The following is a 14,428-nucleotide window of genomic DNA, read 5'->3' on the forward strand; positions in this document are numbered from 1 at the left end:
CCAGCTCGTAGCCAAGACAGGAAGATCCCCGAGCTTACGGCCAGCTCGTAGCCAAGACAGGAAGATCCCCGAGCTTACGGCCAGCTCGTAGCCAAATCAGCAAACTCTAGGCTCAATGGAGACTGTATCACAAAGTAAGGTAGAGTGTGCTATCTGCCATCAACATCTGGTTTATGTGAATGCATGTATGTGTGCAACACACACACACACACACACAGCACTGAATACAGGGCAGAGAAAGGTAAAACACTCTGCCTAGCATGCACAGACTATGAAGCCCCAGGTTCAGGATGGAGACACACACAGACACACACACACACACACACACTAAGGCCCTAGGTTAGTATCAATATATAATACTGAGTATAACTACAGATTATGCTTTCTGTGACTATTTCTGCTCAGTACCCAAGCAGTTGAGAAATAACCCATCTATTTTCAGTTAATTCTTTGAAGTTGTTTTTTTTTTTTCCCCCCCCCAAGACAGGGTTTCTCTGTATAGCCCTGGCTGTCCTGGAACTCACTCTGGAGACCAGGCTGGCCTCGAACTCAGAAATCCTCCTGCCTCTGCCTCTGCCTCCTGAGTGCTCGGATTAAAGGCGTGTGCCACCACGGCCGGTTTCTCTGAAGTTTTAATCTGTCTTTAAAAATTAAAAGTCCATGACTAGTGTAACATTCCTAAAAACTTACTTGCATACACATTAATGCCTAAAAGGATACCGGAGACCTTATGACCATCTCATTCAGAAGGCACAGCACTACCATGTTAGGCACCACAACAGAATGTACACATGGCTCCTAGGAAGGAAGGAAGCGCTGGGTAGCTCTGGTCAGTCAGTTTGATCTTAGAGGCGTCACTGATTATTGAGAAAACCCAGAGAAATGTTAATATCATATGCAAAGTTACCTACGTACTTCTCCTGGTTAGCAAAGCTTATCGAACTTGAGGAAAACATGGAAATATGAAGACAGGAAGTACACAGCAGGCCAACTGCAGCCAATCCTGTGTTCCCGTGTTCCTAGAAACACCTTTAATCACAGCAAGCAATAAATCTCATTCACATACTTAGAATGGAAAATCTAACATTTAATCCCAGGACTGAGAAGCAGAGGTTGGGGTCTGATGAATTAAAAACCAACCTAGTCTACATACTGAGCCCAGGCTAGCCAGGGTTACATAGTAAACTCTGTCTCAAAAATACAAACAAGCCGGCCAGTGGTGGCACACGCCTTTAATCCCAGTACTTGATTCATTTTTTACTTTTTATTAAAAATCAACTTGTAAAACAAGTCACAAAAGTGAAACTTTAGGATTTTGTGGCACAAGCTATTACTTCTCCTCCTTAGCACAAACCCTCTGCACTTCTTGGTTCTGATGCAACTGCTCTCGCTTTAAGCCTAGGCCCTTACCAATGCTGAGCACATAAAAGGATGTGTATCTCATGTGCTCTGTTTTTCCCCACAACCAAGTTAAACAGGCAGCTGATTCTCTTGGATGCTAATAGAACATTCTAGACTATGATGTGGCTCTGTGTTCTGAAGACACGCTGGGGAAGAATTCTCCTCGCAGTCTGAGTACTTAAGATTACCGCTCTAAAAAGAACCTTCTCCACCAAACACAAACACCCACGAGCTACCACCGCCGCGAGCTGTTTTAGATTGTTATGTAATTAAAACAAAAAGTTCTACCATTCGGTCAGTCTACGTTTGGAGCTATTGGTTACTGCAACAAAAGTTATGCTAATTATTCCAGGATTACTTGAAATTGACACCAAATAATCTCTTTGTCCCTCAATCTTTACTAAATAGAACTCATGCTAAAAAATCCTCTAGAACTTACAGTTTATAGACCTACATAGACAAGATGAAGACTAATTTCTTAGAACTCCTAGAGAAGTCGATTATTATTAAATAACTGCTCTTAAAATTAGAAAACAAACAAACAAGCCAGCTTCCTCCTACAAGGTTCCTCACTCAAGAGAATACTGCTCCGAACGCAAATTTAACTTTGCTAATTAGATAATGTGCCACCCTCCTCACCTCCAAAGCTTTGAACATGCACAAGTAGACGGGTGAGGTACTGTATGATAGAGTCCATTATTACTATGACTCTGGTATTTGAACCCTCCAATGACAGCCAGTAAAACTGAGAGTCCAAATAAATATAGTCAAAAGTGGTATCCCTCAACTCTGTCATTCTAAGTTGCCACTCAAGCCAGGAAGTACTTAGCTGTGAGACAGCCACTCTGCACATTTCTGAGACACTTACAATGCTTTTATAAATGTCTATTAAAGTATACCTTATAGATTATTGTCTTAATATATATTTGTTGTGTTGTATCAATAGTGATTATTTATATAATGATTTATATTAGGCTCTGAGGCTAAATGTTTTCTGTAAGGTATATAGGAAAGAGAAATGAAGAACATATTTCTACCCAGTATCCTCTGTTTATAACTTCATAAATAACTGCTAATTAGATGAAAAGCTGCACAGCTATGGGGCTGCCTTTTAAAGTTGGGCTGTGGTGGCTTCAACTGTCTCACAGCTCCTTAAGCTTCTTGCAGCCCACAGCCTACTTTACAGTGCAGTGCCTTCCCTAAGTTCTCATTTCATCTGCAAAATAACCCCATGATTGGTCAATTAAAGTGGGGCTTAGAAAAGACCTGCTTCAAGCCACAACTCAGCTCCTAAGCAATAGCATCAGGGGCTGGAAAGATAGATCCGTGGTAAGAGACCTTGCTGCTCTAGGAGAGGGCCAGAATTCAGTTCCCAGCATCCACGTGTGGGCAGCTCACAATAACTTGTAACTCCAGCTCCAGGGGGATCAATGATTTTCTGGCCTCTGCAGGTATTTGCACACTCTGCTGTACACATGCACACATGAATTTCTTTCTTTTTTTAAACTAATAACATCACCAGAAGAACTTGGCTTTTCTGACTTAGTCTGGTGTGTTTTCGACTCTAACATTCTGCCTTTCTAGGCCCAGAAAACTTTACAGGAGGTTGGAAAAATCTCACATTAGTGGAACATAAAGAGATATAACTAACCCCAGCACTCAGGGATTGTGGATCAGCCTGGATGCAAAACTTTATTAAAAACAAAACAAACACCCTCAAGCTGAATTCTTATACCATTTTTAAAAAACGGTTATATCTCACAAAGACAGTTAGTAGCAAATATTCAGAAAAAAATGAACTATAAGAGAAATGTCACTATACAGTCTACAGTATAGACTCAAAATGGGAAAAAAAACTTTTAAATATTTTGTCCCATTTAACTCAAAGGAAAACAGACAAACACCAAACACAAAGAGTGCACACCAGTTCTCATTCCTCTTTCTGTCATTCAGTCTTCATGGAAAGACCTACCAGCCACTCCCTGCTTTTCTAACTCCACAGGTCCGCATCAGTTAGCCCAAACTTTGCTACGGGAGTGTGATAGGAAAGGATACATGCATCAGGAGGCCAGGTCAAGCTTAGGTGTCATTTCTCACAATCTGTCATGTTTCTCTAACTGGGCCCCAGAGCTTACCCGATTCAGCTGTACTCGATGGCTGGCAAGCTCAGGTAGCCGCCTTGTCTCCCAGTGCTGACATTACAAGGCTCGAATTCTCGTGTGGGGTTTTTATATGGTGCTAACTAAGGATCCTCATGCTTGACTGGCAAGCACTTGACCAATTGAGCCATCTTCCCTGCCCAGCAGCCCCAGTCTCTTGCGGTCACCTCATGCCCTGAAACACCGACTACTTCTGTAAGTACAGCCCCCATTTATTACTGCAAGAAAAGATGGGCTGAACTGTTCATTCTGTGTTCCTCAGACAGAATGACAGAAAACAAACAAACAAATGAAAAATCACTACTTACTGTCCACAATATATCTTCATATTTCTGAAAACCATTTTCTATTATTTATTCACTCATTCCTCAACCTCTTCATGTTTCTACCATATCCCAGATTTACTATGAACTCCATGGGGGCTTTCCTTATGGTATCCTTGTTGCTAATGCTATTTTAGACATTGGAGAGCATACAAAAATAAGTAAGCCTGACCATAAGGCAGCTACCAAAACAAACACAAATTGCTAAACACACAGCAATCCAAGCACTACATAAATATACACATAAGGGCCTACAGTAGTAAATATAATTAGGACGGTTACAAGAATCTCCATAAAGGGATGAGCCTGAAGTGATGAATGGGATTCAGTTAGGCACAAGAAAACAATATGAATGGAAAACAAAGGAAAGGCAGAATGTGTGACAGAAAAGTTTCCTTTCTTCAGAACAAAACGCTGACAGGCTGGAAAATGAATTTGGATCCAGAGACTACAACGGTCCTCTTACATACTGCTAAAGACACTGGCCTTTACTCACTGCATAGGCAATTCAGAGTAACATGCTGTTTTTAAAAGCAAGGCCATGACACAGCCAAGGGTAGATAGACATGGAGATTGTCAGCAAAATAAGGCAGAAAGTCATGGTACCAAGCTGGGCAAGAGTTGGAGAAGGTCGGAGAGCAGAAGTTGGGTAGTAAGGACAGGTGAGTTATCAACAAGGTGTGAAGACCAAGAGAAAAATGGAGGACAACTGACTCTGCTTGTGTAACATTAAGGGAGCTGACATCATTAGCTATGTTAAAAAGCAAAGGAAGAAATGGCTGCTCTAATAATTTTTCATACACTGAAAGGCCTAAAGTTTCCATTTTAAAAATAATTTTTCAGGGTTTCTTCTTGTGGTTTGGTTGTTGTTTTGATCAGTGGTTTGTTTTGCTGAGGTAGGGTCTTAGGCCAACTAAATGCTAGGCTGATCAAGTATGTGCCATCATGTCCAGATTATTTTAAGAGGTTCTGTAGAATACCCAGTTAAAGCTCCCTCAAGTTCTATGAAACATCAGAACAGTCTTCAAAGAGCATGCGAATAATTATTGACAATGTAAGAGCTGGCTTTGGTGATAAATCTCTATAAGTTTTGTCAAAACCGGAACAGCAAAGACAAAATCTAAATTTTTCTAAACTAAAGTCAGCCTGGGGGAGGGGGGGGTCAGAGAAATATAAGACGGGTGTGTGTGATAGTAACACATTTGAAATTAGAATTCAAATACTTTTATGTATTCATAAACCAGGAAACATGTTAAAGGACTGATCCCTCAATAATGACATCTAAGTACCAAAGATCCATGAAACACAGCAAAAGTCAGATCGAATATCCCAATTCCATTGACAGTTAGTTACAAGGGAATTGAAGGCCTCCAAAGACCTTCACTGAAGAAATGGGCAGCTCAACCAGACAGAGAGGGAAGTCATAGCCCTACTCATAAACTTAAAGCATAAATACCCACCGCTCTCCAGAAAAATCACAAGGGCTATGGAGGCAGATTCACCAAAAATATCTAGTTTCCCAAAGGAAAACACAGACCAAAGGAAATTCATAGAGCAAAGGGGAGGCAGAATCTGATTTAGAATACCAATTTCATCTTTTTATAAACCAGGATTCTCGGTTTTGTTTAAAGGACCGGAAACTTAAGAGAGAGAAGGCAAGACCATGTGAAATCATTTGTAAGGAAGGAGTAGGCAGCCCAGACTAGCCTCGAACTCAAGGTCCTCTTGCTTCAGTCTCCCAAACGTTGAGATTTAAAACCATGCAAAGTAGCAAAAAGTTTGAAACTATCAGATGCCTCAACTTTCCAATACGTGGTAAAAATCACTAACTTCATTTGGCCTTGACGTCCTTCCTCGTCTCTAAAACCTGAATGCTACCTATGGTCTGTTTATGGAATAGACAATGTCAGGCGCTTAGTGAACCAGAATGTACTGCCAAATGCAAAGAAATTGTTTTAAACCTGGCAGGAGCGACTTCCATTTTACTCCCCAAACGGAAACACCATTAGGTTAAATGTCTAGTTCCTCGAAAGGAAGCCAACAAAGCGGGCTCGGATCTCAAAGAGCCCTCCAAAAGCCCCCCAGGCCTTCTCGCGTCCCCTTAACCACCATCACCTGTTCAGGTGAGGGGGTGGGAGACTACCAAGGCGAACACCAACGTCAGGAGCTGCATACAATGACTCGCCCAAGGTCAAAAACATTACAGTGGAGACAAGCCAGGCTTGCCAGCGGCAGAGGATCCGTCTTCTCAGGTGCTGCCCCTTCCGGAGCCTCAGGGAGCGGCCAAGGGATGCTGGTCTGCAGGGAGCATCCGGCCTCCTTCTGCAGGCCCGCTCCTGACCACCGCGGGCGCGGCCAGCTCCTACGCCCACCCTCAGCTAGGGCCCCACCCCCGAGGCCAAGACCCCTGCGCGGGAGACCCCACAATAGGAAGTTTTCCCGGCTCGCACCCCACACCAAGTCCACGGTCTCACGCACTATGGCGGCCCGGCCCAGGACCCCGGCGCCGACACCACCCAGGCGATGCCGCCGGACATTCAGCCTTTCCCCGACCAGCAAGCCCCTCCTTCGGCCCAGACAGCAAGCAGAGACGACTGCAGACTTCCTCCGCGAGCTCCGCCTCTTCGCTGCCAAGACGCACCCTCCCACCGGAGACGACGGACAGGCCCGTGAACCAATCGGAGCACTCCGAACTGGAAGGGTCACGCGGACGGACAGACTCTGGAACCAATCCGTACGCGAAGCGGGAGGGGGCGTGGCTCAGCGTCTTGAGAGCCACGCCCCGTCTGTGCTTCCGCCACCGCGGAGGAGGCGAAGGAAACTTTCCCAGAGTTCCTTCGAGCTCCCTGGGTCCCCGCGGGGGCCCACGAGACAGCAGCGGGCGGGGAGGGGGCTGGGGTCGGCTGCGGATTGGGTGACGATCGGGCGGAGCACGAGGACACCGTTCCAGCTCTGAGAGGCCCCAGAAACCCTTGCTGTTGTGAGCCTGGGCAGCCGAAGGATGCGGCTGTTAGTCCGGCAGACATTCTCACGCCAGGGGTGGGCCAGCTAGGCTCCAGGGTGGTGGGCAGCGTGCTCTCGGCTGCCTGTGCAGCTACCACCGGAGCAGCCCAGCAAACATCTCCAGAAGCTGTCCGGTGGAGAGCAGACCACATTTGGGGTGCGAGGCCAGAAGTCCCGCTGCAGGACTTCGCGGTACACTGGCACCCTCCATTCTAATAGGTCTTCCGTCCCCAGATCACTCGGGTGCAAGGGACAGCTCCAGGATGTCAGGTGCACACAGCCTTACCCCAAGCCCCGGCAGCCCGAGGCCCCACCCTGACGAGTCCGCATGTTTGAAGCGCGGTAACCAGAATGACCTACGAGTGTGCATGTTGTCGCCTGAGGAGACGCCATTCTACATTTGGAGATTGTGACTTCCAAACCAGGGCAAGAAGCATAAAAAAGACGCTAGCGGACAGAGTCTGGCTGGGGGGCGGGGAGGGGGCGGTGCCGAGAGTCGGGGAAAAGGATCACGTGGCGGAAGCGGAAGCGCCAGCCTTCTCTCAGCTTCTCCCAACCTATCATTGGACAGATCTGCATCTAAGAAGTCTGAACCTGGGTCTCCCTCTAACTTTTGTCCATCCAGGTCCAGGGCGATGGCTCCGCCTGGGGATCCGCGGCGCCTCTGCAGGCTGGTGCAAGAGGGCCGACTGCGCGCCCTTCAGGAGGAACTGGCGGTAGCTGGAGGTTGCCGGGGGCCAGCCGGGGACACCCTTCTCCACTGTGCAGCACGCCACGGGCGCCAGGACATCCTAGCGTACCTAGTGGAGGCTTGGAGTATGGACATCGAGGCTGCCAACCGAGACTACAAGCGGCCTCTGCACGAAGCTGCCTCTATGGGCCACCGGGACTGCGTGCGCTACCTCCTGGGCCGAGGTGCAGTCGTGGACTCCTTGAAGAAGGCGGACTGGTAGGTGCCCAACCCAGGGTCCAGAAAAGCTATATCGACACTCCCTGAAGAATCGCAGATTTTCATGTATTTTTCAGTGTGTTCATTAGATGTATAACTTTTCTCAGCTTCTAATCCTCTCCCCGACCTCCCTTTCGTGTGTGGGTTTGGTTCTTTAGTTAGGGCAATTGCTTCCCGTCGAAAGAGTATGGAAATGTAATCAAGTGGAGTGAAACGGTTGAATTGTACTACTCGTGTGCCCAAGATGCGTTTTTCTGGAGACATCTTGCTAAATTTCCTGTTCACGATTACATAGTTTAATTTGCATGGCCACACTGGATAAGTAGAGTTGATGAAATTCAGTTCGCCATGCACCGAATATTGAGTTCTTAGGCAATTTTGTCACCTCTAGCCTTACAGAACCACCAGCAGGGATGTTGGTGATACTCTCCCACCACAGAAAACAATTTCATTTCTTCCTAGATTGGCATCTTTTTAGTTTAATGTCTAATTCCTAAGAGCCTGTGAACTTCTTTAGGCTCATAACTTAATGAAATTCCTGCCTTCAAGTTAGTTATTTCAAGTTCTGTCAAAACATAGGGGCTGGAAAATATATCAGTTTCCCCTTGTTATTTCTCCACGGTCCTCAGAGAAGTCAGAGGCTGACAGTCTAAGGTGTTTTCCTGCCACGCCCCCCACCAGACTCCTCTAGGTTTTCCATCTGTACCAAAGACATAGGTAGTGTGAAGGTTTGGCTTCTTCCAAGTGCCTCAGCTCCCTTCCATCTTGGTTGACCTTAGGACTCCTCTGATGATGGCTTGCACAAGGAAGAACCTTGACGTGATCCAGGACCTTGTAGAACACGGTGCCAATCCACTCCTGAAGAACAAGGATGGCTGGAACAGTTTCCACATTGCCAGTAGAGAAGGCCACCCTGTGATCCTCCGGTACTTGCTCACTGTCTGCCCTGATGCTTGGAAAACAGAGAGCAACATTAGAAGAACCCCTTTACACACTGCAGGTACCCCCTGCAAGCTCTGGAATCTGTAGTGGCTTTGCACTGTCTACACTTTGTAGTTCAAGCTACCTGCAGGGGAATGGAGGATTTGGGAAACCAGAAGTCAAGGCATCAGAGCATCTTGTGCTCTCTTGGTGAACTATAAGTTTCTGAAGTGACAGAACCTTTGGCTAATACATCATTGTGTTAGTCCACTTTTTCTGTCTGTCTATCTTGCCATTCCTGGTTAGTTAGACGATAAGCTGGTCTGTTCCTTCTAATGTCTGTGACCCTGGGTGAAGAACTTGGTTTGTATTTGAGCAAATATCCTTTGTAGCTTTTCATGATGGTAATGATTCTATGCTGTAGAGTCCTAGAGGAAAGCAAAATTAGAGTGGACTGTGTGGATAATAGTCTCAGGAGTCTAATAAAACAAGAAAGTTAAGAACTAAGCCTGGCAGCATGGTGCATGCCTGTAATTTTTATGCTCGGGAAGCTGAGGTGGCAGTGCAATGCTGGGAGACCCTGCCTCATATTCCCTAATACCCACCTCCCAAAGAGAGACATCTGAGAACTAATTCTTAGTCTACGAGGCAGTTCATGGACTCAGGGTCCTGAGCTCTTACTTTCTCTAGGCCAATGCCAGAGATATGATACAGTCTAGACGACAAGCAGCTGGTGGTTCTCCAGTCACAGCTGTCCCTTCTGGATCAAGAAATTCTTTTTGAAACTTTTTGAATGAGTAGGAAAAGATCCACATGGTTCATAAATTACTTGGCCAACTCTCCCATCACACTCCCCCCCACCCCCCAAAGATTCTCCTGGAGAACCAGTCAGCAACCTGTCTGTCACTCACCAAAATAAATGGAAGACAGACTCTTTCCTGTTGAGTGTAGGTGTCTTCAATAGGAGGAGTAACTTTCTGGATAATTTTATAGGTTCCTATTGAATAGATTACAGTCAACATGTTTTTGCAGTTTTCTGGTGAGAGAGACCACACTGCCCTTTGAACCGTAGAGTGCTAAAGTGCAGAGATAAGTTTAAAATTAAAAGTTTGCCATGAAACTGCTCATAAAGATGAACTGTCAGACGTATAAAGCGGAAACATCATTCTTTACCATTTATTTAGTTGACGTTTCCCTGCTGGGACAGTAATTTTACCTACTCTTGGTGTTCCTCTGTGAGAAGACCAGGGCAGATGTGGCTGAAGAGATGCTCAACAGTTAAAAGCACTTACCACTGTTGCAGAGGACCTGGGTTCAGTTCCCCACACTCAATGGTAGCTGGCAACCTCCTCTAACTCTAGATCCCAAGTTTCAAGGGATCCATCACTCTCTTCTGACCTTTGTGGGTATAACCTATAGCCACACATACAAACGTGGGACACATGCAAACGTGTAGGCAAAATAGTTACATACAGAAAATAGGATTAAAAAATCTTTTAAAATAATGAGCAGAGTAAGTAAGAGGGGTGAGAGTTGTGCTTGTTTTAAACTATTTACTTGTTTGTAGTACAGGATAAAACCCAAGGTTTTGCACACACTCGTGTTTAGACAATGAGCTGCTTCCCCTGCCAAAGTTTCAATTATGCACTAAAGTGTTGCAACTGTCTCCATTCTCTTCCCCCAGCAATGCACGGCTGTTTCGAGGCAGTCCGGGTGCTTCTTGAGAGGTAAGCACAAAACGGTAAGTTGGTGGAAAGTATTTCCTAGTTATAACAAGGAGCTCGGCTTCCTTTTATGTAGAGAGCTCAGAGCCCGCAAGCAACAAGGCCTGCGTACCAATGAGCATTACAAGGAATTCAGTGTCCCCCATAGGAGTGTGTGGTAGGAGGACCCAGTATATATTAATAAAGACTCTAAAAAAGTAAATGTCTCAGCACCAGCCAAGCCAAACTGTTCACCTGAGGGTAACGGCTGCAGATGAGGGGCAAGGGAGCTTTGTGCGTGAAGACTGGAGGTAGTTCACAGTATGCGGAAGTCTAAGCATTAGAGAGAATACAGATGCTGTAGACCGTTGTGAAGTTCGCATTTTATTCTGAGCATGTGAAGTACCATTGAGGAGTTGAGTTGGTTGTTTGGTTTTGAGAAGGATCTTGCTATGTAGTCCTGGCTGCAGGAACTACAGAACTCAAAATGTAGACCAGGCTGGCCTCAAACATACAGAACTCTATCTGCTTCTGCCTTCCCAATTCTGATATTAAAGGTATGCACCACCTTGCCCAACCTTGTTGAAAGGTTGGGGTTTTCTTTGTTTGTTTGTTTGTTTTTTGGATTTATTTATTTTCATTTTCTGTTTATGAATGTTTTGCTTGCATTCATGCCTGGTGCCTGTGGAGGCCAGAGATGATGTCAGAGGAACTTAAACCCCAGTCCTCTGAAAGAGAACAGTATTATCACTGCTGAGTTATCTCTCTGGCCCCTTGTTGAAGGGTTTTTTAAGCCAAGGGTCGTAAGAAACCAGCAATGTTCAAAGCTCACCTGGTTGTAAAACGTAAATGAACCTAGGATGAGAACAGGTTTCTGTGAGACTGTCTCTTAGGTTGATGAAGTGAAATAGAGAAATGATGGTGGCTGGATTGAAGGGATGAGGATGAATAGTGTGGTGGTTTGAATAAGAGTGGCCCCATATATTTGAATGCTTAGTCACCAGGAGTAGCACTATTTGAAAAGATTAGAAGGATTAAGATCAGTGGCCTTGTTGGAGGAAGTGTCACTGGGGGTGGGTTTCGAGGTTCTGAAAGCCCATGCCAGGCCAAGAGGCTCTCTTGTCTGTGGATCTGCCTATATGCCACCATGCTCCCTACCATGATGACACTGGATTAAGCCTCTGAAACTGTAAGTAAGCTCCAAACTAAATGCTTTATTTCATAAAGAGTTACCTTTATAGCAAAAGAGCAGTGACTAAGGCCAGAAACAAGAGGTGGATTGAGGGTATCTTTTAGAAGTCGAATCAATAGCAAAAGCTAAGTAATTTGATAGAGGGATCTGAGAGGGCCTCAGGACGTAGCTCAGTGGTACAGTTACGGTAGCATGCTTGCCTAGCATATTTAAGGCCTTGGCTTCCATCCCTGGCACCATAGAAAATAAATGAAGGAGGGGCAAGGGAACAACAAGAGTGACTTTTACAGTGTGGTTCCTGTGCTACTCGCTGAGACCCTGAAAGAGGAGCAGGTTTGAGGGAAGCATAAAAATTTCACCTGGGACAAGAGAGTAGTTTTATCTCTGTGGGAGGAAGACTATGGATAAATAGTTCCTTGGAACCCTGGAACTGAAAAGGCTGCATGCAGTGGTCCACATCTGCAATTCCAGCCCTCCAGAGACTGAGGCAAGAAAAGCGTGAGTTCCAGGCCAGTATGGATGGCACAGCAGGATGACTCTGACTGCTTGGGAGGGGTGGGGGCATGACATGAGGGTGATGATGAGAAGAACTTCAGGAGGCAGTAGGCTTGTGCCTAAGTGTGAAAGCAGAGAGGGAGAGGAGGAGACATGTTAATAGTCTGGCTTCAGAATTATATTATGTAATTGGTTCAGAGAGAAAAGAGAAAGATTTAGGCTAGGGTGACTATAGAAGCACCAAGCTGAGAAGCTGGTAAAAGGAAGGTTCTTACAGACATGGTAGAGGTTGAAGAAAAAGGTCCCTAAGTCCTGGAGCTCGGTTCAGAGGCTGTCACAGATCATCCGTGAGGCACACAATCTGCCCATACACCATCATGCCACCTGTCTTGGGTTTGAAGTGGTGACTGTTTACAGCTCTGTCGTTTTTGGATTTGACTATAGGTGTCACTATGAACCAGACTGTCGAGACAACTGTGGTGTCACGCCCTTCATGGATGCAATTCAGTGTGGCCACGTTAGTATAGCCAAGCTGCTCCTTGAACAACATGAGGTATAAGGTGCTTTTGATTATTGCTTTATTTCTTCTTTAGAAATTTTAGATCTGGGGATAAACAATACATCATTATTCAGCTGCTGGCTTCAAATTCTGGCTCCTCTGAGTTTCCCTAGTGAGAGGACCTTTGGCCTGTGTAGGCAACCTTGTGTTAGGTTCCCATCTCTAAAATGGTAACAAAATGTGCTTTCTTCAGAAGGCTCCTACAAAGGATAAATGATGCTGGGAATGGGGCTCAAAATAAGGTGCTAGCATAGCACAGCATAGCATAGCACAGCATAGCATAGCACAGCATAGCATAGCACAGCATAGCACAGCATAGCATAGCATAGCATAGCATAGCATAGCATAGCACAGCATAGCATAGCACAGCATAGCATAGCATAGCATAGCATAGCACAGCATAGCATGCTTAGGATCCTGGACATGATCCAGGGAGGATCCATTAATCCAGTGTACGGAATGCAGTTAGCAAACTAAGGATTGAGTAAATGATGTCATTTCATAGTAATAGCAACAAAGAGTCCTAACAGAGCTGAAGGTGCTGTAGCCAGAGCCTTCACTTGATCACATTTCCCTTGAAGTCCTTTGAAAATCAGACAGAAATTAATGTGCTCCACTATGGAAAAACCATGGGACCAGAGTCCTCTGCCAAACCTCCTCTTTCCTGCCTACCAGGCTTCCTCTTCAGCTGCAGATAGCATGGGGGCCCAGGCTCTACACCGAGCAGCAGTCACTGGGCAGGATGAAGCCATACGGTTCCTGGTATGCGGTCTTGGCATCGATGTAGATGTGAGAGCAAAGTCCAGCCAGCTCACAGCACTTCACTATGCAGCGAAGGTCAGTTGCTTCTTGTCTCAGCACTCCTTTAGGCATGCTTTGCTCCAGTGACTGACAGCTCTGGAGTTCTGGCCTCTTTGACTCCATGTGTATTCTATATTCCTGAAATGTCTGTGATTCTGAGTCTTTTATCTCTTTAAACAGAAGACTGACATTTTTTATTTTTAAAAAATGGAGAGAGAGGGCCTGGGGGAGATGACTCAGAGGTTAAGAGGCTCATAACCATCTATAATGAAATATGGTGTCCTCTTCTGGTGTGTTGGCATACATGCATGGATAATACTATATACTAAATAAATAAGTCTTTTCTTTAAAGTGGAGGGAGAACTGTTTGTTTTTTTGTTTTCAAGACAAGGTTTCTCTTGGTAGCTCTGGCTGTCCTGGAACTCGCTCTGTAGACCAGACTGATCTTGAACTCAGAGGTCCTGCCTGCCTCTGCATCGCAAGGGAACTCTTCAAGCTAATACTTGGGCTTTATGTACCCTTTCCACTCTTTATTTAAAACCATAAAGACATTTTGTCTCTAAGTGTTGGAGAGCAAATTGTGAAATTCCACTTTAGTATAGTCGTGCTGAAACTTTTCTATTAAAAATAAGTAAGTAAGTGGGGTTGGAGAGATAGCCCAGTGCTCCTATGCACTTGCTGCTCTTGCAGAGTTCCGATACCCACATCAGGCAACTCACAACTATCTATGACTCCAGCTCCAGGGGATCTGTGGTGTCACACCTTTCATGGATACACTTCAGCTCAGCCACGTTTGCATAGCGTAAGAAACATGGGGTATGAAGTAGTTTTGCTTATTCCTTTATTTCTTTAGACATTTTAGATCTTCTGGCCTCAACAAGCACCTGCATTACTGTGTTCACACCTCTCTCTCTCTCTCTCT

At 45.4% G+C, this 14,428-nt stretch overlaps 2 protein-coding genes across 12 annotated transcripts in view; one reads left to right on the forward strand and one right to left on the reverse strand.

Annotated features, from left to right (window-relative positions):
* The window catches only part of Fbh1 (F-box DNA helicase 1), a 34,197-nt gene extending 27,682 nt beyond the window's left edge, over window positions 1-6,515 (reverse strand). Inside the window, exon 1 of one of the 5 annotated variants that reach the window (XM_021182539.1) lies at window positions 6,362-6,515. Coding sequence is in view for 1 of the 5 variants with exons in the window: in XM_021182525.1 (XP_021038184.1) it covers window position 6,362 (1 nt within the window). In the remaining 4 variants the exon portion in view is untranslated. Of the gene's footprint in view, window positions 1-5,998 lie in introns of all 5 variants that reach the window. The other 4 variants (XM_021182545.1, XM_029473017.1, XM_021182533.2 and 1 more) reach the window with 4 other exon arrangements.
* Window positions 6,516-6,682: 167 nt separating this feature from the next.
* Window positions 6,683-14,428, forward strand: part of Ankrd16 (ankyrin repeat domain 16) — a 23,077-nt gene continuing 15,331 nt past the window's right edge. For 2 of the 7 annotated variants that reach the window (XM_029474222.1, XM_029474220.1), the window contains exons 1-6: window positions 6,691-6,892; window positions 7,512-7,835; window positions 8,615-8,835; window positions 10,441-10,483; window positions 12,591-12,699; window positions 13,381-13,542. In XM_029474222.1, coding sequence (XP_029330082.1) covers window positions 6,885-6,892; window positions 7,512-7,835; window positions 8,615-8,835; window positions 10,441-10,483; window positions 12,591-12,699; window positions 13,381-13,542 — 867 coding nt within the window. In that variant the 5' untranslated portion in view covers window positions 6,691-6,884. Of the gene's footprint in view, window positions 7,836-8,614; window positions 8,836-10,440; window positions 10,498-12,590; window positions 12,700-13,380; window positions 13,543-14,428 lie in introns of all 7 variants that reach the window. The other 5 variants (XM_029474221.1, XM_021154204.2, XM_021154206.2 and 2 more) reach the window with 5 other exon arrangements.

This window comes from Mus caroli, chromosome 2 (assembly GCF_900094665.2).
Source record: "Mus caroli chromosome 2, CAROLI_EIJ_v1.1, whole genome shotgun sequence".
NCBI classification, from domain to species: Eukaryota; Metazoa; Chordata; class Mammalia; order Rodentia; family Muridae; genus Mus; species Mus caroli.